This window comes from Crotalus tigris, unplaced genomic scaffold (genome assembly GCF_016545835.1).
Source record: "Crotalus tigris isolate CLP2741 ecotype Arizona unplaced genomic scaffold, ASM1654583v1 scf7180000017550.10884619, whole genome shotgun sequence".
Classification (NCBI taxonomy): domain Eukaryota; kingdom Metazoa; phylum Chordata; class Lepidosauria; order Squamata; family Viperidae; genus Crotalus; species Crotalus tigris.
Genome location: NW_024096468.1, coordinates 1,678,906 through 1,706,008, shown reverse-complemented (window position 1 = coordinate 1,706,008; position 27,103 = coordinate 1,678,906). Strand labels below are relative to the sequence as shown.

Sequence of the window (27,103 nt, the reverse complement as noted above, 5' to 3'; positions counted from 1 at the left end):
CCGAATCCGTGCAGGTGAGGAGGGTGGACAAGGCCGCCACTTGCCTGCGGATGGTCGCGGGGGCGAGGCCTCTGTCTAGTCCCTCCAAGAGGTAATCTACTATCTGAGGGATGTAGAGTTTGTGTAAGTCAAACTGCCGTTCCCTGCACCAAAGGCAAAAATTTTTCCAAGTGGAGTCATAAATGCGGTTTGTTGCCGGACGGCGTGAAGCTTGAATTATGGTAATGGCCCCGGGAGAGAATAGTTCCTGTGCCATTATCTGGCGCTCAAGTGCCAGGCGGTCAGTTGTAACCATTGGGGTTCCGGGTGACTGATGGTTCCCTGGTGTAGGGACACTTGATGAGGGGGAATGTTCCATGGGGGCGACTGAGACAGGTTCATCAGGTCGGCGAACCACGGTCTCTGTGGCCAATATGGTGCTACTAGGATCACTTCTGCCCGCTCCTGAATCAGCTTTCGGATGACCGCCGGTATGAGTGGTAGTGGGGGAAAGGCATAAAGCAGACCCTGAGGCCACTGAGTTCTCAGAGCGTCCGTCCCCTCTGCTCGCGGGTTGAAGTAACGAGAGTAAAATCTGGGGAGCTGGGCATTGTCTGATGATGCGAACAGATCGAGGATCGGGTACCCGAACTTGCGGGAGATGTCTAGGAACAAGTTCGGGTGTAGCCCCCACTCCGAAGGGTCCACTGTGGTGCGGCTTAGGAAGTCCGCTTGCTGGTTGTTGACCCCCGATATGTGTTCCGCTTTTAGTGACTTCAGATTGGGCTCTACCCAGCTGAATAGGAGTCGTGACTCTGTCATCAGGGTTTTTGATCTGGTCCCCCCCTGCCGATTGATGTGCGCCTTGGCTGCTACGTTGTCTGTTAGGACTAGAACGTGGTGGCCTCTGATTCTGTCTTTGAATTGTTGCAAGGCTAGGTGGATAGCCCTGAGTTCTAGCCAGTTGATGTTGTTTCTCAGATCCGTGGCGGACCAACGTCCCTGTACAAACTGGGAGTCCAGATGGGCTCCCCAACCATACAGACTGGCGTCTGTAGTGATGGTAACTCTGACTGGTTCCTTGAAAGGTGACCCCTTGGTCACGGCCCGAGAGCACCACCAACGTAGCGCCCTGCGGATTTGTGCCGTGACCCTGACTAGGTGGTTGGATGCGCTGGTGTTCTGCCGTTGGTACGGGAGCAGAAACCACTGTATTTCCCGTAGGTGGAGCCTGGCCCAGGGTACAATGGCTATGGCCGATACCATCTTGCCCAATAATTGGGAAAGTGTTAGTATCGGAACTGAACGTTGCCTGTGAACCCAGCGAGCCAGTTCCCTGATGCCGGCCACCCGGTCTTGGGAGAGATAGACCATACAGTTGGTTGTGTCTATCATGGCCCCCAGATGCAGCAGCCTGGACGAGGGAACTGTCTGGCTCTTCTGAAAGTTTACTGAGAATCCGTGTAATTGGAGGACGCGAATGACGGTCCTTACGTCCGCCTGAGCTGTCTGTAGGGATGTTGCTTGGATTAGTATGTCGTCTAGGTAACATTGGACGCGTATTGGGATTTTTCTCAGTTTGGCGGCTACCGCTGCTAGTATCTTGGTAAATACCCTGGGTGCCGAAGATAGACCGAAGGGGAGAGCTCTGTATTGGAAGTGTTTTCCCCCGTAACAGAAACGTAGGAACCGGCGGTGGTTTGGGTGGATGGGGATGTGAAGGTAGGCTTCCGTGAGGTCTATCGATGCCAGGAAGTCTCCTTCTCTGATGCTTCCCAGGATGGACTGAAGGGATTGCATCTTGAATTTTTTGTATGTGATGTAGCGGTTGAGATTTTTTAGGTCCAGGATTGCCCTCCATCCTCCTGAAGTCTTTGGAACCACGAAGAGGATGGAGTAAAATCCTCTGCCTCTGTATTCCGCTGGGACCGGTTCTATTGCTTGAATGTCCAACAGGTGTTGGATGGCCTCCTGCATGAGTTTGCGTTTGGTGGGGTTCCTGGAGACCGAGCAGTTGATGAGTCGGTCTGGGGGTGTGACCAGGAACTCCAGGGACAGCCCGGACTGGATGGTTTGTAGTACCCAGTTGTCCGTGGAGGTCTGCTCCCACTGGTGGAAGAAGTGAGCTAGTCTTCCTCCAATGGGTAGGTCTATGTAGGAGTCATTTTGTCTTCCGGTACGGACGACCCGTTCCACGAAAGGGTCGTCTCGACTGGTTTTGTTGTCTGGGCTGGAACCCCGGTCTGTCGTAGGGGCGGCCGTACGGTTTGTTCTGCCTGGGAGTGAATGGCTTGGGTGCCTGACTGATAGGCGTGGTTGTCGGTTGGCGAAAGGACTGCCTACGAAAGTAAGGTGTGGTACGTTTGTCTGACCTTTTGTTCAAGTGTGCCATGACCTTCCGCTTGTCTTTGTTCTCTACAAGATAGGGGTCCAAGGCCTCCCCAAACAGACCGTTGCTTGAGTAAGGGGCGGTCGCTAGCCGCCACTTAGCCTTGGTGTCAGCTTGCCAGTGTTTTAGCCATAGCATTCTCCTGGCAATTATGTTGGATGCTATGGATCTGGATGAAAAAATGGCCGATTGGAACGTTGCGTCTGCAGCGTATTCCGTGGCTGCTACCATCTTAGCCAGGTCCTGGTGTGTTCGTATGTCCTCCATAGGAACTATGGTTTGTAGTTGTTGCAACCAGATGAGGGTGGCCCGGACAAAAAAGGAGGCCGAGGTGGCTGCTTTGATGGCCCATGCCGCTGTCTGGTGGGTTTTGCGAAAGGCTTGTTCCCACTTTTTGTCATCTGCCTTAAGGGCCTCCACTAGGTCCCCAGCCATGGCTGTCTGGGAGACCAAGGGGGTCCAGGCTTCATCTACTTTAGGAATTTCTAAGGCCTCATTGAGGTCTGTGGCAGTGCTGTATAATTTTTTGTCCGTACCACTCACTGATGGGAAGGAAGCGGGAGAGTCCCATGGCTTCTTGATCCCTTTCAGGAAAATGGCGGGGCAAGGTATATGGTGTTGCGTTGTCACCTTTTCTACGAATACGGGTCTGGATGTGGTGGCCGGTGTCGCTTGCGGCTGAGAAAACTGATCCGTCCCCATGTCCGCAATGGCTGTGGCCTTGCGTAGTATCGTGAGGAAGCGGTTGGGATTAAATAATCCCCCTGAGGGAGGCTCAGGGGGAAGTTCCTCATCCTCTGACATAGAGATCCCAGGTTGATCCTCCTCTTGTGGTGAAGAATAACCACTCATGGAGGACTGGGCCGGGGAGACGGGTTCCTGAATGCCTGAGGACTCTGAGGGGAGTTCCGAGTGTGGCATGGCTGAGATGGAGGGCCCCTGGTCGTGGTGGGCGGAGCGCTGTGCTAGGGCTCGGTCCACCACTTTGGTTAATAGGGCCTCTAGCCGTCCATCTGCCCAGATGTCCCCTATGTCATTACCTTTGGGTGTGGTGACCGCAGGTGGAGAGTTGGACTCAGTGGTTGTGCCTGCCGCCGTGGTTGTTTGTTGGGCTGATGTAGATGGCGGATCCAGTGGTTGCGGTGTTCCTGGAATGGACCACGCGCTCTGGGTTGATGTGGATGGACCCAATGGTAATTCCATCTCGGTGGCCGCTATTTGAACCAATTCCAATTGGGCCTGCCTCTGCGCTCTGGAGAACTCCTTCTCCAGGGCCTGGTGCCTACGGCTGGCTTGCTTTTCCGCCAACTTGGAGGGCCTCTTGAGCGAGTGTTTTGTCTTCGCTTTGCACTTGCCTGCCGCCTTCTGGTCAGAAGGTGTGTTGCAGCCGTAATTGGGAGGTGGAGGGGTCGTGCTCATGGATTGAGGCAACGAGGGTCCCTCCATTCCGCTTGAGCAGTCCCAGAAAAACTGAGAAGACGCTCAGGCAGGCAAGTATTGGCGGGAGCGAAATTGGAACAAGTACCAGGACTGTTCCCCTGATCACCCGACCACAACAAAAATATTCTCTCTGGGCTAAGGTCACGGTAGCTGAGGGAGGTACCGAAGGCACGTTTGGAACCACTCTTTGGGTTCCGCCCGGAGGCCTTAGGTGACCAGGCAACGTGCACCAGTAGAAAAAGGAAAAGGGAGGCAAAAAATATCAGTGGCGACCTCAAAAGGGTCTGTAGGCCTGACTTAATACACAGCAGGTATCAAATGGCGGTCACCTAGAGCGGAATTTATTCTTATTAATACTATTACTATTATACTAATAATAGGAACAACAATAATAATAATAATAATAATAACAACAACAATAATGGTGATGATGATAATATTGTGTGTTCTGTCTTTAGGCCTGTTGGCCCTGCAGTCGCTTAATTTTTAGCTTTAAAAAAAATTTTTTTTTTTATTATTATTATTATTATTTTTAAAATTTATGTATCTATTTTTATTATTATTATATTTTGTCCTATTATTATATGTGTGTATCGGGGGTGGAGCGCTGGTTGTGTGCTCCTATTCCGCCTCTATCAGTGATTCCAGATATGATGTAGAGCTTCCTTAAGCTCGGTTTGCCTTTCTCTGCAAGAGATGGCAGCCACAGCTCGTTTCTCCCTGAAAAAGGGCTTTGCGGATCCCAGGAGGGTTCTCTAGCCTCCGTTTCTTGGTTGGGGCTTACTCCCTTCCTGTGCTTCGTTTCCCTCTGAAATAAGCTCCGCAGCCTCCCAGAAGCTGCTTGTGCCCGGGGATTTAAATTTGGCGCGCTGGTGACGTTTTAAGGGAATCCCAGTCAGGGATTGCCTTTGTTGTCTGAAAACGGCAACTAAAATGGCGCCCGCGGTTGCCCTGGGCTGCTAGGGAATCTCCGATGATCTGAATTCAAGTTTGAATCCGGACCTGGAGATTGTTATTTTTTCCCCCAATTTGAGGAAAAAATCCCTTGGAAGGTTGGGGAGAAAAGCTCAGCAAGTGGTCTCTGCTGGGATCCGTGGGGAGTTTCCCCCCCCCACACCCCCCTAATATAGGATCAGGGATGATCCCAAGGAAAACTTAGTGGTTGGGGAAAAGGTTCAGCAAGTAGTCTCTGCTGATGCCTTCTTCCCCCCCTTTTCACCCCCCAGAGCCCTGGGGCTGGCTGATATCTGTGGGGAAATTTCCCTCCCCACCAATCCCCTTTTTAATTTTAGGTTTGAGATCAGGACTGATCCCCAGAAAATTTTGTGGTTAAATTCCTATAGGTGGCAATTTTTTTTTTTTTTTTTGGAAGGGGAAGCCAATTATCAAGGGATAATCAATCAATGGATTTCTTGTCTAACCTGATAAGCTGAGAGCCACGCCAAAACGAGTCTTCTCCGAGCAGGGACCAAGTTAAGAATGGACTCCACAGGAAGTGGGGGGGTGTCAAGCTTTGGCTACTTGGTCTCAAGAGCAGGCAGACAGAGAAAACCATCCGTGGATTATCCATCTCCTGTACTGGAGAACAGAAGGTGTATAGCCCTTGGAAGAACTGTGATGTCTGGCATGAATAACATCTGGAAAAATAAATACATCAGTCTCATAACCAAACACAGATTACTTAACACAATAATTTTTCCAATTGCTACTTATGGCTGTGAAATTTGGATTCTGAAAAAGGCAGATAGGAGAAGGGTGGACGCCTTTGAACTGTGGTGCTGGTGGTGACTATTATGCATCGCAAAGGCTGCAAAAATAACAAACGAAGAAGTCCTAGACCAAACCTCCCAAAAATATCACTTGAAGCCAAGACTGCCAAACAGAGGCTATCATACTTCGGTTATGTCATGAAAGCTGACTCCCGCAAAAAGTCAATCATGCTGGGAGTGATCAGTGGAAAAAGGAGAAGGGGCCATACTAGTACCCATTGGATGGACATCATAAATGGTGACACCATGACCATGGCAGATCTGAAGAGGTGGTACAAGACAAAGAGGCATAGAGAGTGCTGATGCAGAGTGGCCAAGGGTCAGACACGACTGAATGGCTGATGACGATGAAATAAAATAAAAATAGTTCCAGAGAGATTAAAATTTCTAAATCATGCTCTAACAGGAAAACATTCTTCTCCAACTGTGAAACACCTATACCGCAATAGTAATTTTCAAAAGGAGGAGGAAGAATTAAGTTATTCAGATTTAATTACACAAAACAGAGGTACTGTGAGTAAAGAAATCAGTTATTGTATATGAAGGCTCACAACTAATCTTAAGAGTTTCCCTGAAGGACCAAATATGCAGCTTGGCAGTTGTCCCGGATTCTGCATTAATGGGAAGCTCGGGTAGCAGTCAGCAATACTGCTTACTAAATTAGACTAGTATACCAGTTGTAATCCTATCCAAAGGAAGATTTTGTTTTAGCTATCTATGCACCAACAATGCTGAAATGAATTATTATAATGATGCACTATATTTGAAGTTATTCTAGAAAATGATTTGGAAGTTACAGCTGGTGGAGAATATGTTGTTCTTATACTGCTGAGAGCATAGTAGTTATATCATTATACTATATTACACCAGCTGTATTTGGTTTCAAACCTGTTTCTGTATTTCATGTGCTGGTTAAGGAACACGTTGGCTCATGTGGTTAGGATGCTGGGTTAGAGATTACCAAGCCCACGTTTGAGCAACGAGTGCTATTGTCCAGCAGAGTGAGCTCCCATCATTTGTTCCAGCTCCTTGATGGGGACATGGGCATCCCTCAGCAATGGTAATGTCAGCAACTAATTCTTTCAACCTGGAAGCACCCTAAACGGTGCCACTTACATGAACAGGACAGGGAGGATGTGCTGGTTTTAGGCTTAAAGCTTCAAATAGTCTGAAATATAATGGCTGAAAAAACATTTTTATTCACATCAGCCTGCCTATATTTTAGAATCACAATACAAAAAAGGGATTGCTCGGCCAGCTCCAAATACATGTCTGCGGAATATGCCACTTTGGGCAACATAATACTGTAGACCTTTTTCTTGCAATCATGCAGAAGAGCAGTAAAGCATATTTGTGTATTCCTGTCAAAAATTGGTTTATTAGGTTGACAAATGAAATATTTGCTATAAATTTAAATGGATTCTAATGTTTACATTAGGCTGGGAACTTTAGTTCTGTCCATTAGTTATTGACTTTTTAAGCTTGAAAAGAGAGCTGATTTCAATAAACTTAGAGGGCGCTTGGGAAGAATTCCATGGATGAAAATCCACAAGGGAAAAACAACCCAATAAGTTTGGGAAACTTTGAAAAGTGAGATTATAAAATCCCAGTCTAGTACATACTAATGAAGAAGTAAAATAAGAGATCTGAAAAGAAAGCAGCATGGCTACATAAAGAACTCTCTGAAAAACTGAAAGACAAAAAGGACAAGTATAAAAAATGGAGAGAGGGGCACATAACTAAGATAAAATATCAGCAAACAGCTTGAATTTGCAAAAATGGAAAACTACTGCTCAAAATGAACTAAGGCTTGCAACAAACGTCCAAAATAACCAAAAAGAAACCTTCTTTCAACCTGTAAAAACAAGAAAAAGTGAAAAAAACAATTGGTTCATTAATGGAGAAAATGGCAAGAAGGTGATAAACAGCAGGGAGAAAGCAGAACTGTTTAAGTCGTATTTTGCATCTGTCTTTACACTAAAGGAAACAACAGGTCAATGTACCAAAATAAATACTGTAAAATGTATATTAGGAATGCAAATCAAAATAAGCAAGAAAATGGTAAGAGAACACCTATCCACACTAGAGGACTTCAAATCACCAGGACCAGATGGATTACACTCCAAGTTTCTGAAGGAACTGGCAGATGAGATCTCAGAACCATTGAATCGTATCTTTCAAAGATCCTGGAGCAGCGGGGAATTACCAAATGACTGGAAAAGGACTGATGTGGTTCCCATGTTCAAAAAAGAAAAAAAAAAAGCTGGATTCAGGAAACTATTAACTTGGCATCAATACCAGAGAAGATTCTGGAAAAATCAAGCAACAAATTTGCAAATACCTAGAGGCAAGCAAAGTAGTAATCAGAATTCAACATGGATTTATCAAAAACAGATCATGCCAGATAAATCTTATTGCATCTTTGACAATATTATAAAATTAGTGGACCAGAAAAATGCGGTAGATATAATTTACTTGAACTTCAGCAAGGCATTTGATAAAGTAGATCACAGCCTACTCCTTGATAAGATATGAAAATGTCGGTTGGACAGCTTCACCATCAAATAGATTCGTATCTGGTTGACTAATTGTACACAATGTGTAGTTCTTAATCTACAGGAATGGAAGCATGCAGTGGGGCTCTGTCTTAGGCCCAGTACTCTTCAATATCTTTAAAAATGATTTAGACAAGGGGATAGAAGGGGAATTCATCAAATTTGCAGATGATACCAAGCTGGCAGGAATAGCCAAAATTCTAGATGATAGGCGCAAGATCTCAACAAACTTGAATACTAGGTCATAACACTAACAAAACAAAATTCAATGGTGAAAAAAGGTTCCAGAGTTAGGCAAAAAAAAGAAGAAGCACCAAATGCACAGGTATAGGGTAGATCAGAGGTCTCCAATCTTTTTCGGTTGGCGGACCGGAGGGAAAGGGAGAGGGAAGCATTTTATGTGTACACATGGACATACAAACAGGCCCCTGGGGTAGATGGTACCTGGCTCAATACTAATAACTCTAAGAAGAATCTTGGAGTCCTAGTGGACAAGCAGTGTGCTGCAGCTGCCAAAAAAGCCAACCCAGTCCTAGGCTGCATTAAGGACAGAATCAAGATTATGTGAAGTGTTAAATACCACTTTATAAAGCCTGGGTAAGGCTATACTTGGAACACTGCATTCAGTTTGGTCACCATAATTTTAAAAGGATGCTGAAACTCTAGAAGGAGTGCAGAGAAAAGGAACAAAATGATTAAGGGACTGGAGGCTAAAGCATATGAAGAACGGTTTCGGAAATTGGATATGTCTAGTTTAATAAAAAGAAAATTAGGGGTGACAAGATAGAAGTCTTCCAATATCTAAAAAGCTGCCACAGAGAAGAAGGAGTTAACCTATTCTCCAAAGCACCCAAAGGCAGAACAAGAAGCAATGGATGGAAACTAACCAAGGAGAGAACCAACCTAGATCTAAGGAGAAATTTCTTGACAGCTAGAACAGTTAATCAGCAGAACAGTTTGCCTCCAGAATTTGTGGGTGCTCCAACCCTGGAGGTTTTTAAGAAGAGACTGAACAACCATTTATCTGAAATGGTATAGGGTTTTCTGCTTGAGCAGAGGCGGAGGGGGAGGGTTGGACTAGAAGTCTTCCAAGGTCTCTTCCAACTTTGTTATTCTATTAAATCAAGCTATATTTGCTTTCCTTCTATGTGTAAATGTCAGCTTTGTATTATTGCAGATGTAACTTATTTAAAAGAAACTATGCTCTTAAGACAGGGCTTCTTAACCTTTTCACCCATTGTACCACTTTTAGGATATGGCAATATCCGAGTACCACCAGTTGCCTAGCAAGGTGTCAAAAGCTTGATGACAAAAAAAAAGGAAAAAAGTGATAAAATACAGGTAGTCCTCGACTTACAACAGTTCATTTAGTGACTGTTCGAAGTTACAATGGCACTGAAAAAAATGCTCCCCAAGGCTCCAATTGTGATAGCCTATACTGTATATATTTATTAAAAATGATTTTGTATTTAAATGGGCTTTCTCTCAGGTAAATACAGCCTGATTGATCTCTACCCCAATCCACAGTATCTTCTCTTTGCATATCAATACTGTAGCCACTACTATAGTAACATTTCATTAACTACATTTTTAAATAAGCCCTAATGGTTTAACACATTTTAAGTCATAAGTCAATAATTATAACCATGATTAATGAACATTAACTGAGTTCCTATTTTATAAGAAAAACAAATTACCTTACAAAAATTACCTCAATATGGAACCCCGTGTAACTTACTTGTGGCACATTATTAGTTACTAATTTTATAACAAATTGATAAAAATATTTCCTACAAGAAAATGGAATAGTTTGAATATTTTATATCATACTGTAACAGTAGTAGAACAATTAAATAATTATTTATAGGAAGTAAATGGGTTTTTTTTATTCTACCCAACACCCTCCCCAAAAACTAGGGTTAAAACACAGAAGCAACATATTACAGTGAAGCTTTCAGCTTCTCTCAAGATTACATACCATAGTTTCAACGTCCCATATTTACCCCACCTTTAAATAAAGCACCTTCAGTTACAAATATATATAACAAGTTTTAAATTAAGGTAAATTACACATTGACTAAATAAAAATCAAGCAAATCTGTTAATTCCTTGCTTATCAGAGAGAAAATTAGCTACTAATCTATTCTGAAAAAGTATGACTAAATCCTAGAACTACAGATGTGCAATAGCCAGGGGTTTCCATTGTGCTGAACATTAGGGTTACACAAAGATCTGGATTTACAGATCATGCCAGAATAGTATGTAGTACTATGTAATATTATCAGAACATTTTGAAACCAAATGTGCATTAGCAGTGGAGGGCAGCCAGCCAAGCTCAGAAAAAAATACAGCTTCTGTAAGGTGTTCACGCTAGAGATGATATATCAGGGCCATACATATTGCAAATCACATTTTGTGTTCTGAATGAAGATCACTGCACATCTCTATAGAACTTAATATTCAGCACTTTGTCATATGGATCTTTCAAGTTAATCTTACTTAAAAACAACAACATACTAGCTATTAGCCCAGGGGTAGGCATCCTTAGCTCTTTTATGACTCATGGACTTCAACTCCCAGAATTCCTGGGTCAGCATAGCATAAAAGAGTCATAAAAGAACCAAGGATGCCTACCCCTGTACTAGCCAATAAATGGACTACAGTATAATACATTAATCATCTTTACAAATATCAGTCCAGATTTGCACTTTAGAATGAGGTTTGGGATAAAAGTTTAGAGTGGCACATAATCTGAACTTCTAGTATAACTTGAAACCTGAAAAATCATGATATAATAGAAGTTAAAAATGGTGATACTGTAAATCACTGGCATCTATAACAGGAGATATGTGTGTATGTTTATGTGTGTGTGTTGTTCTCTTCTCACAAGACCCAGAGGAGCTACAAAAACACATACAAGAGCTGCACAAAGCAGGACACCCATTTGGCTTACAAATAAATCTGAAAAAAAAACAGGTTATGTTTAATAAAGTCACCAAAGAAAGAAAAAAATATATATATGGGGAAGAACTAGACCCAATAGACCACTACATATATCTTGGCCAATGGATCTCAGTGGAAGTTGATACAATAAAGGAAATTGAATTGCGTGCTAAATGTGGTTGGCAGGCATTCGGCAAACCAAGCATAATTTTCAAGAACAACCTCTCCCCATGCCTGAAGAGAAAAGTTTTCGATCAGTGTGTGCTACCCGCTCTAACATATGTTGGTGAAACATGGATACTAACCTCACAATCAATACAAAAGCTATGAGTGGCGCAAAAGAGCCATGGAAAGATGCATGCTCGGCATTATAAGACAAAATAGAAAGACCTTCACAGGGATTAGAGAACAAACAAAAGTATACGATACCATCAAGAAACTAAAAGAATTGAAATGGAAATGGGCTGGTCACACAGCAAGAACTGATAGCAGGTAGACCAGGGCAGTCATAGAATTGATCCCACTTGATAAAAAGCATCCATGAAAGAGACCTAAAACAAGGCGGATTGACAACATCAGCAAATATTGCAGGCCCAATTGGCAAAAGAAAGCTCAGGACTGTATTGGTTGGAAAGATGTGGAAGAGGCCTTCATCCTGCAGTGGATAGACAATGGCTAAAATGATGATGATGATGATCTTACACACACACACACACACACAGAGAGAGAGAGAGAGAGAGAGAGAGAGAGAGAGAGAGAGTACTGTGCAAAAGTCTTAGGTTAACATTAGATTTGCTATTGTAGTAATGATATAATGAACATATATAATTATGTCTCAGCTTCCTTATTAGAATACAACCAGAAAATATAGGAAATTTGTATGCAGTATTCAAAAACAGAAAAAAAACAGAAAAAACAGCGTCTATAGGCTAAAGTGGCAAATATGTAGTGTGACCTTCCCTTATGCTAGAGCAACAGCAGATAACTAGCTCCCATAAATCTAAATGCAATGGAACCCTAAGTACTATTATTACTAACACCTGTATGTACCCTATTATTTCAGGGCAAAATGACTGCTGTGCAAAAAGGTCTATTAGACCAGTTTGTGCAAGACATTCTTGAGCATTACATACAGTATAGTCACATGTTGTATGAGAGTAATTCATTGGCACTTTGCTAATAAAACCAACTTTCAATCACATCACTCCAATCAAAATGCCAAAGATCACAGAATTTGACAGAGATAAAACCATACTTTTGCCTCAGCAAGGCTACTCTCAAAGGGAAATCAGGATGTGGTATTCATGCTGTTATAAAGAAATCTGGAGAATCAGGAGAGGTCAAGGACAAAAAAAAAATAGGACTGGAAGATTAAGGAAACTTTCAAATTCTGATGAGAAGTTCCTCAGTTTCTTCCTTGAGAGTCCAGCAAAGACCTAGGTCAGAATCTGACAGCTTTATTGGGATGCCAAGTTGACCCTTCTACTGTCTGAAAAAGTTCATCAGGAATGGTCTCTGCAGAAAGGCAGCAATCAAGAAACCACGTTTGTGCAAGGGAAACAGGGTGAAAAGGCTAAGATATGCTAAAGCTCAAAAAGATTGAGACTTTTGCACAATACTGTATGTGTATGTGTAACAGAAAAAAATTCCAAAAAATACCAATTAGCAATTTGGGGGGGGGGGGCGTGTTGTATTGCTACTTTTTAAATAGATGTAAGACAACTGTCCAGATAAGAGGATTCCTATTCATCAGGGAGGAAAATGGTCTTAAACTAAAAGGTACAATACAAAAATATATTAGCATCAAGAAAAATGTCAGAAAATTTAATTAAGTGTTTTTCTAGACATTTTTTCAGTCTTATAAGTTAAGCAAAATGAAGGTTCTGATGGGGACTAAGACAAAGAAACTATAAAAGAGAAAAAGTAAAAGGTTCCATAGGTCAGTAGTTGGTAACATTATTAAGACGGAATATATGACAGCGATTAAATAAAGTTCACTAGTTGAAAACAATTATTAAACTGCACTAAGATATACAAGGGGAAATTTTAAAATAGCCATTCTTCATTACTTATTTTTTATTAAATAAACCTCTCCACACTCCAACAAGACTACATCCTTTACTACTAAGCGCTGAAATTATGTATAGATTTAAATACCTTTTGTTCACAAACACTGATATTAAACAAAACTATTTTTGTTTAATATCGTATGTTTGCTATATGTTAAATAAATAAACAAAAGTATCCAATACCCCCTAAGCTGTTCTAGCCCCAAGTTATAGTTTTTCAGATCAAACTATTACAGCTTTTTCAAATATAACAGAAACAAATTGGGGCAAAAAAAATCTACATCAACATTTGATCTAATCTCCTAAAGCTTGAGATCTATACAATTCTTTCAAAGGAGAGTAAAATCTCCCTGATGACAAGCTCTGGAGACATTATTGGGAGTACTTCAGTGATTTCTAAACATTCTTAATTAAATTTTGTCAACAGTTTATCAAAGCAAGGATGGGTATCTTTAATATTTGGAGGTTGTAACTGCAAAGAGAACAGACACATTGCACGTATGGGAAGAGGAAAATATTTTAAATGTACGCTTTAAACTGAAGGTTGCTTTGGGGGGGGGTAAAATGTTATATTTACTTTTTAAAAAATTTGATATGCATGTACATCTAAATGCAGTATAAAACCTATTTTATTCTACAACAATGGTCTTGTGAGGTACATTGGGCTGAAACAGAAGTACTGACTCAGAGTCACTCAATGAGCTTGCATGGTTGCAATCCACATTCTATAATTGCATGAACCTCTTTATTGTGCAACTGCTTTCCTTTGAACTATGTAATCTAGAAATTAGTAGACAATGCTCCTCTTAAGATGCTGACAAAATTCAAGAGAGGAAAAAAACCTTTATTTTCAGATACTAGTCATTTACTAGACTAGAAAAAATAATGTGGGTTAAACTTCAGCCTTGGAACCCATGACAAACGAGTTTTACCTGTATTATTAGAATATTTTATTTTGGGCAATTGACAGGACAAATATTTCCAATCTCACTCAAAACCTATTTATATTTTTATATCAGCATCTCCTTCATTAAGATGAACTACATTTTAAATAGGAATCTCAACTTCATCATAGTCCCAATACTTTATTTTGCATGTTATCAAGCACAAGATGAGACATTCATCTTTGCAAACCTACTACATATTTATTCCTGTTAATCATTATATGAATACATAAATAAAATGAAGCATAGGGTTTTTAGTCAGAGGAGAGTTCTTGAAATTATCTGTTGCAACTATTACTGGGAAAGAAAATAGAACCCTTTAGTTCTGTTCATTAACTTACTTTTGCTCAACTGATTCCTGCATCTTTTCTATTATGAAAATAGGTGACCTACTTTTGGATATTTGGAGATTCTGCATAATTTTGAGAGAATAGTTTAATAACCTTTGATGACTAGAGTGTTACTTCAAGCACTGGAATGCACTCTGAGAAGGCAGAAGATAAAGATGTCCTCAAATTAAGCTCCAATTCTGGTGACCAGTTGGGCAAAAAAATATAATTTTCTTAACAGCTCTGTGTCATTGTTTTATTTCATTTTGTTTGTTTTTTCCAACCTGGTTTAAAGCCCTGATATTCCTTGGTAATCTTTCATTCACATACTAACCAGCCCAACTCTGTTTAGTTTTGAGTCCAGATTCCTACTAAGACCACAAACACACACACCTACACACACCATGCACTATTAGAACTCCATTACTCTTTAGGTTGGCACTTGATTTTTTGTTCTCTCTCTTTTCTTTACTACAATGCAAAGGAAACAAAATATTTCCTTAAACCAAAAAAAGAAATAGGAAATACTACAATGTCTAGCTAAATGTTTGCTTAGCATATTCCTTCCTGTGCAATTTTTGTTCCAGTACCAGTTTTCTTCAATGTAATAATGCCCTTCAGACGTCCTGATGTGTAAATATTAGCATTTAAAGTTTCAGTAAACCAGCAACCATATTTGGAATCTCTGTGTTTCCAGACCTCCCCCATATACATCTCTTCCAGAGGTATCTCATTATTTTTATGTTAGCAACTTTTAATCAGGGGAAACCATTTTTCAGATCTAACTTTCAAATATTTCCCAAGTCATTACTGTATTGCAGTGCTATGCAGCAATGCATCTGGAAACATGCTTGAGATAATGGCTTTATGTGCTTATCTTCACAGAAGTTAGCCTGCTCTATTCATTGGGACTTGCTCTCATATAAATGTTTATATGCAATTTCAGTTTTACCTACTTTAACCACAAACAAATTAGAACAGATATACACAAGAAAAACAACAGCTATAAATGCACTCACTTGTCTACGAAGTGGAACATTTGATGAAAAATCTATCGAACAATTAATTATGAGTGGGCCACAAATTAACATATGGAAATCAGCAACAAATGAAAAAGTCTTCAGTAACAATCATACCTGCTTTGTCTTCTCTAAAAGCCTATAGTTGCTATTCTTTATATACAAAGCACAAGCTTATGTTGAGAAAAAAAAATCATAATACATCTTTAAAATATTAATTAAAAGTGCTGAGATTGTTGAAAATAACAAGATGCGTTTCATGTCCATCACTAGAGCTGATATATTGATTACCTTTATACGTACCCAGATAATTCATACAATCCTAGAAGTTCATCAACATTTAGAAACACATGATGTCAAGACATGGCCAAAGTGATCCACTTGCACAACCAAAGAACTTCACAAAACAGCTATTAGCAAGCTTAATCACTTTTTTTTTATAATTGTATGTTCTTGACATTAAAAAATTCATAGAGATAACTTTATCATAATTCTTAACTTAAAAACTGCAAAGCATAATAATATTGGATTAAAATATATTTTTAATAAAATCAAAAATGATTCTTTAGAACTAATATGAATAGAGATGCACTGTATTTATTAGACTTTACTGTACACTGTGCATTTATCTTCAAAGTTGGGCAAGGAGAAGAAATAACAAAGGTTTTTCAAAGTCAATTCTGTAGCATCATTGAGATATGTGGCATTAATTAAACAAAAAATACTGTATCAGGCTTAAAACAAAATAAAACATTTCAGTTATCTACAACTGTGTATTTTCATATTGTGAAAGCTGCTATGCTTTGGGTTTATAGCTGCTATCTGAATGTCACCAGATAGTTTCTTCCAATTTGATGTAGGACAACCTTTTAAAAAAATAAATACTATTCACTTTAGTTATAATTATATATACAATTATACATATGAAGGTTAAGGCATCCATTTTAAACTGAACATGTGTTCTCTCTTATGGGGTCAAAGAGGAAAAGCAGAAAGGGAAAACCTATGTTTTATCTTCTCATTTCCTATTCTTCCTCCAATCCCAATCATTTCAAAATTTGAGAGTAGATTGTCAAAAACATGCCCTATCTCAATGAAGTATAAAACCATATGAGCAGAGGTGGCATCACACTCTTTGCTCTGGACAACATAATGGGAAAGACTGAGCTCAGTAACAACGGAGAAGAGTGATGCTTATTTCTGTTTGCTTGTCCTCTTCTCTGGGAATTTCAGTAGGGCAGGCTGGGATCATCAGCTGTCTCAGAGTCAATTATGGTTGCTTCGAAAAGATAACAGTATGTTATTTATTATGAGCACTGTACTTTGTATTATCAATGGGAGAGAAGATATTTATGGTAGTTTCCACCTCCAATACCTAAATAACTGCCTGACCTTGCAACCATCCACCTTTCTACCTGAGGCAGCAAAATACCTTGTTCTTGTCTTCCCCTGAAGGGGCATGCAGAGAAACCTAGAGGACTCAGGTGGTTGCTTACATTCCCGCCTTTATGCCTGCCATGCCTAGATGGCAGAACCCTTTGAAGGGGCAGCAAGGCTGGGTCAACCTGTGCTCTTTTTAGGCAACACTGTAGGCCCGAGTCCCGTCCGCTTTACCACCAGGCCAAGAGACGGCGACCCTCCAAAAAAAAAAAAAGGATCGCCTGTCTTCTCCGGTCCCCACGCTCAGGGCATCCTTGCCGGCACTTCCATTTACCGCACCGCTTTGAGAAGAAGAAACAGGCTCTGCCTTTGCTCGATCCCTTCAGCGCTCGTCCCGGATCCTGCGCTTACCGCGGTCCCCCTCCGGAGCTAGAGGGCAGGCGACTGGAAATCGCGGCCGCTCATGTACCCGATTTCACCGGCCAGCGAGCATCAGGCCAGCGACCTCTCAAGGCTGGAGGGAGGCGGCCGACGCCACAATGTGGACGCAAAGCCAAGTGACCGGACCGAAACCTGAGACTGTTCCGCTCAGCAGGGGCTGGACGCGGTCGGCGCCCACAGTCTTGTGCGAGGTTCTGGGGCCTTCTAAGCGCCCGCAAACGCCACTCGACGATACCTCAGCCGCCCACCACGCCGAATCCGAAATACCGAGCGAGCACCGCCTTCTTTGCGGCTCTCTTCACGCCAAGTTTGCCTGGGTAAACCCGTACCTCACCTGCCGGCAGCGAGGCGCCCACACTCCCGGGTCACACGCTCCGCAGAACTTTTGTCATTCACGCCCTCCCCCGTCCCACGGGCCGACAACAGCAGCAGCAGACTCACTCCTCCCGACGTCACGCAGGCTGAGCCTGACGCTACCGCGCACTTCGGTCCCATTGGCTCACTAGCGGGCCGAGGGCGACATTAGCATATCGCCACGACGACAGCCCAAGCCTGTTCCCGCCTTCTACGAGGAAGGGTTGCTTCTCGCAATCAAGTCAGCTCTGCCCCCCCTCCTGCTCCCCCGCTGTTCCTCCGGGACCGGGGCTTCTTCTTTCACCAGAGCGCCGTTCTTGAGCCTGTGCGTGCGCGTGTCACAGGACTCTCTGAGGGAGGAGAGATTGCTCAACCAGGGTTAAGAGACGCGCTCGGCTCTTTCCTAAGCATAATCGGTTCCGCACAATTGTCGCTGACAAATGAAGCAGGCAGTCCCCAACGAGCCAGCTGTGTTAAAAGTAGTGCAAAAGGAGTCTCGGAATTCAAGTTGGCACTTCGGGACCTGCAGCTATTTACGGGGCAGAGAGAGTAATTTTTCAAGTCGGCTTTTCATTTTTATTGCAGTAATTTATAACAAGCACCCCGAAATAGAGTTCCCTAGATACAGTTGTCTACACAATTCCCATCACCAGGAATTTGGGAAGATAAAGCCAAAGAGATTTAAAATTTCGGAGAAAAAAAAATCACACCTAATAGCAGTTTGTTGCAGTGACATTTTCAACTGTTATTGATTTTTTCCTCTTGTGCTGTGTAAATACGGATTTTTAGTTATTTTGAAAACGTGATTTTTTAAATTTAGCCTCCACCATCCGGGTCCTCTGTAGATGTTTTACTTGACATTTCCCATGCATTAGCTGCAAGTCCCTGCAGTTTTCTTGACAAGATTTTCAGAAGTGGGTTGCCATTGTCTCCTTCCTATAGCTGAGAGAGAGTGAATGGCCCAGGGTCTCGCAGCTTAATAAAAGGTCTGGATATTCTTAAATTATTCTAGACTCCAGAATGTAGCTTGGTAACTGGGGTAGTGATTAATAATAGTTTACAGTCCTGAATTTAAAAAAGAATTGTTAGCCTAAATTGGATTTAATAAAGCTTCCTTGGGATGCAGTTTTACTGTACTTCAATTATGTGAAATAGAATTAGCAATTGTGCTCTACTACAAAACCAGTTTATGTCTCTCAGATTCTGCCCAGTCAAATAGAAAAAAAAATTCTGAATTATTCCTTTAAAAACCTTGGAAATAAAATGACTTAAACCAATTTAACCACATACATAAGCAACTAAAATCCTGTAATTAGCCTTCACAAATTAGCTTGTCATATTTTTCACACACCCATCTGCTGAAATTCTGAAGTACCAGTAGCTAGTGAGAAAGTTTCTTTATGGAACATTAGTTCTTCGGAAAATTCACCTGGTCCTCAGTTTTCTTTTCTTTTCTGGTTACAGGCACAAGTTTCTTAAAAAATGAGTTGAGTTTTACTTTATGGGAATATTTTTGCTCTTTGTTGCATGTTGTTTGACTGGCCACTTTGAAAACTATACTAATATGCAAGAATGCAGTATTTTTTCTTAAATAACTAATCACAAACTGGGATTTGAAAGAAAATACTGCATACCAGTAGGTATAGGAGGTACACTTGGCTACTACTCAGGTTATATTGACCATAGCACACATGAGCAGCCTGCAGTAATGTGACTGCATATCAGAATCAGAATAGAGCTGGAAAGGACCTTGGTGTTCTAGTCCAGCCCCCTGATCAAGCAGGATATCCTATACCATTTCAGACAAGTGGCTGTCCAGTTTCTTCTTAAAAACATCCAGTGATGAAGCACCCACAACATCTGAAAGCAAGCTATTCCACTGGTTAATTGTCCTCAATGTTAGGAAGTTTCTCCTTAATTCCAGGTTGCTTCCCTCCTTGATTAGTTTCTATCCATTGTTTCTTGTCTTGCCTTCTGGTGCTTTAGAAAATAAATTGACCCCCTCTTCTTTGTGGCAGCCCCTCAAATACTGGAATACTGCTATCATGTCCCCCCTAATCTTCTTTTCTCTAGACTGGCCATACCCAAATTCTGCAACTGTTCTTCATATGTTTTAATCTCCAGGCCTTTATTCATCTTAGTTGCTCTTTGCACTTTTTCCAAAGTCTCAACATCTTTTTTGTAATGTGGTGACCAAAACTAGATGCAATATTCCATATGTGGCCTTACTAAGGCTTTATAAAGTGGTACTAATACTTCACAATATCACACCAAACTCTTTTGTGGACCCCAGACTCTTTTACAGCATGATGTAGTAGTTGCTATATGACTAAACCAAAATTATCCAGACAGTAACAAATATATTTCACAATTTCCTGTTTTTAAATATAAAACATATATTTGTGTTTTCTAATTCCTGAAATAGATTACATAGTAAAATAACCTTCCAAATACTTACCTTCCCAAACCAAAGAAAATTCCTGTCAAATGAAGCACTATCTCCCACTTTGTATCATCATCTCTCCCATTGTACATCATTATTCTACCCACTACAGTCCTTGTTCCCCCAAAACACATTTTGTCTCATCAAAAAGTTAATCACTCCTGGTTTATAGAATTTGATATGGTAATCTGTAATTAAGCTTCTATTCCAATAATTTTTTTCTCCACTACATTTGACTTAATTTATCTATTGAAATTTTGACTAACACTAGCTACATTCACATAACATACTAACCGAAACATGATTTACTGAATTAATCCAACTGTTTAGGTAAATATTCTCTGGATTCACAAAACACATTAAGCATGAATTAGCCAATATTTTAGCCTAGCCATTGAGAAGCTTAACGAGCGAGCAAAATTTCAGCCACCAAAGCAATATCAGAAACCTTGCAATTGAAAGATGCTATAGGAAAAAGGACAGGCTTCTGCCAAATTCCACATATTTGTAACATGGAGATATTATATAGAAAGGAAAATTAAGCAGAAGAGACTACATAGCAATTACCACACATTTTGAATTATTTGAGAGGGACAAACACAAAAGAAAGAGACCTAAAATGCTGCAAAATTCGATTCACTGTTGTATGATATACTAGCAACCATTTCATCATCATCATCACAATTACCTGTAATGAGCAGACTCATTTCTCAATCTATTTTATACCAAGTTAAAGTAGGGTTATCCTTGCACTTATAAAGTTAATATGCTGAGGGGAACATTAGATCAGAAATTGTCTTTCCTATAATTTACCGTGTCAAAGTTTTTCTCCCTAAAAATGGAAAGTATTTACCATTTCACCTGTAGTAGATACTAAGTCTACATTTATGAGGTACAATACTTCCCTTTTCTTCATTTTCTTCTTATATGGGTGATGAACTCCTATCAAAATCCTAACCAGATCAGACTCTCGTCTTTGTAAAATCAGCCCAAAACAGCTAGCTGCTGCCACCTAATGTGACCATTTCAGAGTATAATTACTTCTACTTCTCTGAAACAATTTCAGAGTTGATAGATGTATATCAAGTCATCATTACTCATAGGATATACATGGTATCTGTCCTGATTCAAAACATTTTATAATATTTTCATCATGCTTCAAAACCTTGCTGGATAAGAGCAATAAAGGAACAATGTAAAGAAGGATACCTTGCTATAAGCAACAGTGGCCTCACCACTTTTTTAAAGATACTCTCTGAAACTTTCTCCATCACATGACAATGGAATAAAATTGTGTTTATTTTGTATTTTACTTTCCAGATTGTTGTGATTTAGTTAAATAGGAAGAATCTGAAATTTTAAAATGGGAATAGAATTTTATCTTTACACATAGTAACAATGTTATAAGATCTGGCTTTGCATTGCCTGCTGTCTTTCAAAATAATTCTTAGCTGGCACTTAAGATTCATTTTTCTCAATATTAGCTATGGAAACTTAAACAAGGGGGAGCCACTTATCAAGGAAAACAGTGGCCTCTCCTCTTCAGGCTGGAAAGTCACTTGTTAGGATATTTTAATTTGGAACTGCAGCTGAAATATTCAGCTTAAAAGTTTATATTATATAGTGCAATACATCAGCAGCGTAATGAAACCAAACATCAAATTTCTTTCTTTGTCACCTTTTCTATTAAATGCTGATTTGTCTCATTAACATTAGGAACATAACATTTTCAACAATCACTGCATAAACTCTGGTTATTTCCTTTCAAGTTACTAATACAAGGTTAGTTAAATGACATGGTTAACTAATGACACTGCCAAAAAGAAAAGACTCAATTGTTATAACACATTTCAATTGTTCAGACAATATATTTTACAATTCTTGGCATATTACAGCAGTAGTCTTTGTGGCCACCAACTGATAGAACTTTTAATACCATAATATGATACAGCATTACCAGAACTCTTCTTCATCTGCTGAGACCAAACAGAGTATGCTTTGGGGAAACCGTAATCCCATATTTAAATCATACTTTTTCAATATGTATGTGCAGAATTTCAGGGTCAACACTAGCATACAAATCGAACTGCCAGGATACTGTGTGGCTTAGCTGCAGAGAACATCACAAGTCTTCTCTATACAATCTTTACATATGTTCAGTATTTATAAACTATAATAATCATTAAGCTGCCATGACACTTATTTTCTGGTCCCTAAATTTCAATTCAGTGGAATTATTTTTCTTCTGAAGTTAAACAAGGGACTTCTGAACCAGGATTATCTTTTTCTGACATCTGCATCTGCTTCTCTGTCTCTCCATTTATGTTTTCTTTGCTCCCATTCTTCACAACATCAGATTTCTTTTTTTCCAGATTTTGTTTCAATTTGAAAGATGACTCTCTTTTGGACAGGATTGCAGGATTAAAGCCAGGGAATCCTCCACTAGCCATAGTACGCTTTTCTATAAACCAGAAAAGAAAAACACATGGCAAATTAATTTTTATTTTCATAAGTTAAGGGACAAATTACTAGGCATATGCCCATCATTATTACCATAGGTATACAGAATGCATGTGTTTTAGAAATTATAAACTGCCTCTCTTGAAGCAGAATTTAGCGATGGTAGGAAATAATAGCAAAGAATATACAAACAAATGGAATATTCCAGATTGCTGGACGCCAACCTGGATATCTGTTCTCTTGTAGAAGAATAAATAATCTTTAAAACAATTGTGGTCATAAATTCTGAAGGAAGATCAAACACAAACACAATGTCTATTCAAAAAGTGCAAGATTATTCCTTGGCAGCCAGATAATTATAAATTTGTGTGTGCTTAACTTGCAAGCCTGAAACAAGGCATCTGGCTACAGTTGTATAATTTGCTTCATAGCTGAATACTTCTGCCCTCATACCTCCTGGAGCAATGGGATGCATCAGTCGGTTCATCTGAACATTCCAGTGCTTTACATTGGTACTGGCTTGCTGGAGCTTCTGCTGGGCTATCTGCAATGGAAGAGGAAAAAAAAGAGACTTGGGTGCTATCTCTGTTTAAAATCTGTGTAATTTCTAGGTAATCAAAGTGGTAAACACCTAATGAATTATAAATCAACTGAATGCAGTCATCACACCTACTGAAAAAAAATGTTATTATATCGAGCAGCAAAAATACAATTAAGCAGAAAACAATACTGTTATCAAGGAATTTACTAAGGAGAAAACTACACCCCTATCATAAGGGCAAGCTGCTATATATAAACAGGGAGTAAACCCCACACTCACTCACACTGATGATGTTACCTAGTTGGGTAATGAAATGTCTGCAAGTAAACAAAAGCAACAAGGATTCCACAGTAAAACCCTGAACTATATATATTTTCTTCTACTGAAAAATGAAAGTGGCCTAGAATGTTACATGAAGAAATAATTAATCAATTAAGAGCATTTTCTGTAATCACTTCTGGCTAACAGGAAAAGGACTGAAAAAGCTGAAATTGTAGGAATTTCTTGAGGCAACATGTTATAAGTGCCAGCATTATATCAAAAAAGGCTGCCTCCTTGAAAGATCATCACAAACTCTGGGATACAATTCTCAGGTTTTTTCAGACGAGATTTTATAAAAAATTGTATTACAGAATTTCACAGGAGACAAATAGTTAACAGCTAATTGTAATATCTTGTTATTTTATTATTTCTTCTCTAGGTTTTTTTTAAAAAATATATAGAATATCTATTAAGAAGGGAAACAGAGAAAGAGCAGGACTCCCTGTTTTGCAATTTGTAGATAGAAAATGCCCCATTAAGGCACAAGGAGAATTGTCCTGAGGGAAGTGGTCATGGCAAAGAGCAAAGCGCTCTGTTTCTTTCTCACATTTTTTTTAACCTTGAAATATTTTCTTAACAAAGATATTTAAGTAGATATGTACAAAACAGTCCATGCAGAGAACAGCTAGCTTTGAATGGTCCATGAATAGACATGTTTAATCCAGGCACAACTCTGAAACATGCATACTTTGGGAGAAGCATTTCAGAGGGAGGGGGAAAGTGGGAAAAATCCAAGGACACTGGTTGCTAGGATGAAATAAAAAAGTGGTGGTGAACCTATGGCGGCACTCAGAGCCCTCTCTGTGGGCATGCGCGCCATGCCCCAGAGATGGCAACCGTCCCTCTTCAACCAGCCGCCCGCTAACTCGCCGAGGTCCCACGTGGCCAAATGCATCTCAGCATGGCTGGTTTCCCTCCCCCCTGTCCCATCCCTCCTGTCCTTGCATGCTCTCCTTTTCCCGGGCACAACCCACTGCATTGCCTCCTCAGCTGTCGGCCATCTGTCCAGCTCAGAGGTGGCTTCTTTGAACTTCTGGTGGTGGGCTGCGGAGCCCCAGAGTGTGCCAGTCAATGGGCTGGCAGGCTGTGGCTGCTGATGGACACTGTTGGCCCCCATGCGCTCGCTGCCTCTGTGTGCGGGGTCAATGGTGTCAGGCAGTAGCTGCCCCGGCCCCTGCCTCACCTCACCACACAGGACGAGCCTCCTGCCCACTGCTCCACCTGCCAGAGACCCCCTGTATCTCCCCGAACCCTGCCCGGCCCCCACAGGCATCCCTCCTCATGAGCAACATCGACGCCCACCTTGGCCACACCCACCCAGTCTGCCATGACCCCCACAGCCACGCCCACCTGGCACCTGGTGATAAATAAGTGGGTTTGGGGCTGCAGTTTGGGCACTCTAAAAGGTTTGCCATCACTGGGTTAGGAGTATCTGCAGAGAGGGTTCACCTTTGTCTCCTTTGGTCAAATCTCATGAGGAATGGAATTCTGATCAAGCACCCTCTATGGCTGGGAAATTCTGGCAGTTGAAGTCCGTACCTTTTCAAGCTGCCACGGTTGAGAAATACTACTCTACCAACATAATTTGGGCAGGCAAATTCTATTTAAAGCAAGCAATTTCGAAACTGAAACTTTAAAGCTGATCACCAGCCCCTCAATGTGTAATAAAATCAAAATCAGGAAAATTAAAAGTAGGGTTGTGTTGAGCTCTGATGAGTTTTTTTTTATTCACACAGTGAAGCCAAGATGGTGAGATCAGATGATATAAGTAACCAGCTGTAGATAGCCAGGGAGACAGCCTTGAAGCAAATAATCAGAAATCATTATGTAAATAAACAGGAATGAAGCATTCTTTAAATTCTGGGAAAGCTGGTAGTATTAAGAAGAGACTCTAAGACTCCTTCCTGATTCACTGAAGATGGAGGGATGCAGAAGTACAACAGACTTGCAAGATTCTATTAGTATAGCTCTGTTTCAATAAAGTATAGTTCTAATCATCCTGTGGAGTGTGGGTCTCATCTGGGTCTCCCTTGAAGGGCTGACACTAGATCAGGTTACCTATTTTGGATCAGCATTAAGAAAAATCTGATCTTCTGCCTCAATTTGCAGCCACATTTACAGTATCTGTAAGTATGCTTTGCTACAGTTCTTTAATTCTATGCAGCAGACACTATGCAAAGAAATCTGAAACTGTTCTTGAATGGAATAATGCAACCTTTTCAAGTGAAGGGCACAATTTCCCAGTTTCATGCTCTGTAAGCCCTAAAACACAAACATTAAAATTAAAATGACTTTTAAATAATTATTTTAAATTTTAAAGACTAAATGGCCAAATCTGTTTAAGAGGATGATTTTTTTTTTTTAAGATTTCTGATTTCCTGAGATCTTGGCATATTATTATTTTTATTTTTTTAAAAGCAGAATAACAGGTTAGTGCATGCCATCTAGTGGTATAATACTGTCAATTCATAGTGAAATTAAAGTAAAATCACCTTCCATGATTAGAGCTCAACTCCTAATGATTAACATGAACGCATCCATGCATATTTCTTGACATAATAGGAGGCAGTTTGACTGTAATCTTTTTCTGGAACATTTGTTTCTGACTTCTCAGTTTATCCCTTGCCCCTCTCAAAAAACCCCTGTACTTTAAGTATTTAGTTATGCAAATAAATAAAAAATATTTGTAGCAATGGTGCTTGAAAGTACCAAGGAAGTAGTGGGTTCCATGATGTGGCTAGAAAAATAGCAGAATTTAGTAGATTTGTAAGCATTGATTCCAATAGTTTCACTAAATCAATTCAATGAATGATATCAATCTTACTGAATCAATTAAAACTTCTACAACAATACTTTTAAATTGCACATTTTTAAATATATAAATCAACATGCATCATTCTGACTGACAACTGAATCAATGTGACAACTATTTACAAAGTTTGGTTTTGAAATTCCTGTCTGTTCATTCAATTACAGTGGAGGTATGCATCTGAGATCGTCTTTTCTATAGTGTATTTGCTCTCTGCCTGGGGACTCTTTAGCTTAGATTCCATAAATTAATTGACAGTAAATTAATGCTTAAAAATAAAAATAATAATAAAACAACATATTTTAAAATAAAATAAAATATTTAAATATTTTAAAAAATAAATATTATTTATTATATAGAAGAGGAATTAATCCTGCTTTAAGTTGGCCTTTTGGTCCTTTTAATAGCATAATAAAACCAGCAACAGCATTTGTAAGATCACAAGTGTAAAATCTAAGAGTATTTTGATATCAGTGGTAATCTCATTTTTTTCAATTTGAGCAAAGTTTTTTTAATGGAAATGTTAGTTACAGTAATATAAAATGACATGGAAAGTCTGCCTTTATTTGTTTGTTTGTTTTCTACACGTCCCATCTCATCTAAATGACTCTGGACAGCTTACAGCTTGTAATAAAATCACATAAATACACGAATAAAAACACAAATTAAAAACAGAATTAAACTTCCAAATAGAGATAAAGATCAATTTACAAAATTCAAAAGTCTAGGAGGTTAACAAGGGAATGGGAGTGTCCTTAGGCCACCAGCCACCCTTAAAGCTGCATCATACTTTTAGACCCCCATGCTTACATCTTAACACTCTTCTGGAAAATCAGAAGAGTTGAGGCTTGCCTCACCGCTGGGAATAACATGTTTCACAGGGCAGGGCTCCCCATCCCCTGGCTCATGGATCAGTAT

General features: G+C 40.2%; 2 protein-coding genes and 1 long non-coding RNA gene across 14 annotated transcripts in view; 1 reads left to right on the top strand and 2 right to left on the bottom strand.

Annotated features, from left to right (window-relative positions):
• Positions 1-17,206, top strand: part of LOC120306430 — a 40,056-nt gene extending 22,850 nt beyond the window's left edge. The window contains exon 3 of the long non-coding RNA XR_005556282.1: positions 14,473-17,206. This is a non-coding gene — a long non-coding RNA (uncharacterized LOC120306430). The remainder of the gene's footprint in view (positions 1-14,472) is intronic.
• The window catches only part of PPARD (peroxisome proliferator activated receptor delta), a 53,175-nt gene extending 35,429 nt beyond the window's left edge, over positions 1-17,746 (bottom strand). For 3 of the 12 annotated variants that reach the window (XM_039339619.1, XM_039339612.1, XM_039339637.1), the window contains exon 1: positions 17,592-17,737. The gene's annotated coding sequence lies outside the window, so the exon portion shown is untranslated. The other 9 variants (XM_039339606.1, XM_039339582.1, XM_039339590.1 and 6 more) reach the window with 6 other exon arrangements.
• Positions 17,747-21,324: 3,578 nt separating this feature from the next.
• The window catches only part of DEF6 (DEF6 guanine nucleotide exchange factor), a 49,728-nt gene continuing 43,949 nt past the window's right edge, over positions 21,325-27,103 (bottom strand). Inside the window, exons 10-11 of the mRNA XM_039339541.1 lie at positions 22,968-23,058; positions 21,325-22,515 (exon numbers count right to left, since the gene is read on the bottom strand). Coding sequence (XP_039195475.1) covers positions 22,289-22,515; positions 22,968-23,058 — 318 coding nt within the window. The 3' untranslated portion in view covers positions 21,325-22,288. The remainder of the gene's footprint in view (positions 22,516-22,967; positions 23,059-27,103) is intronic.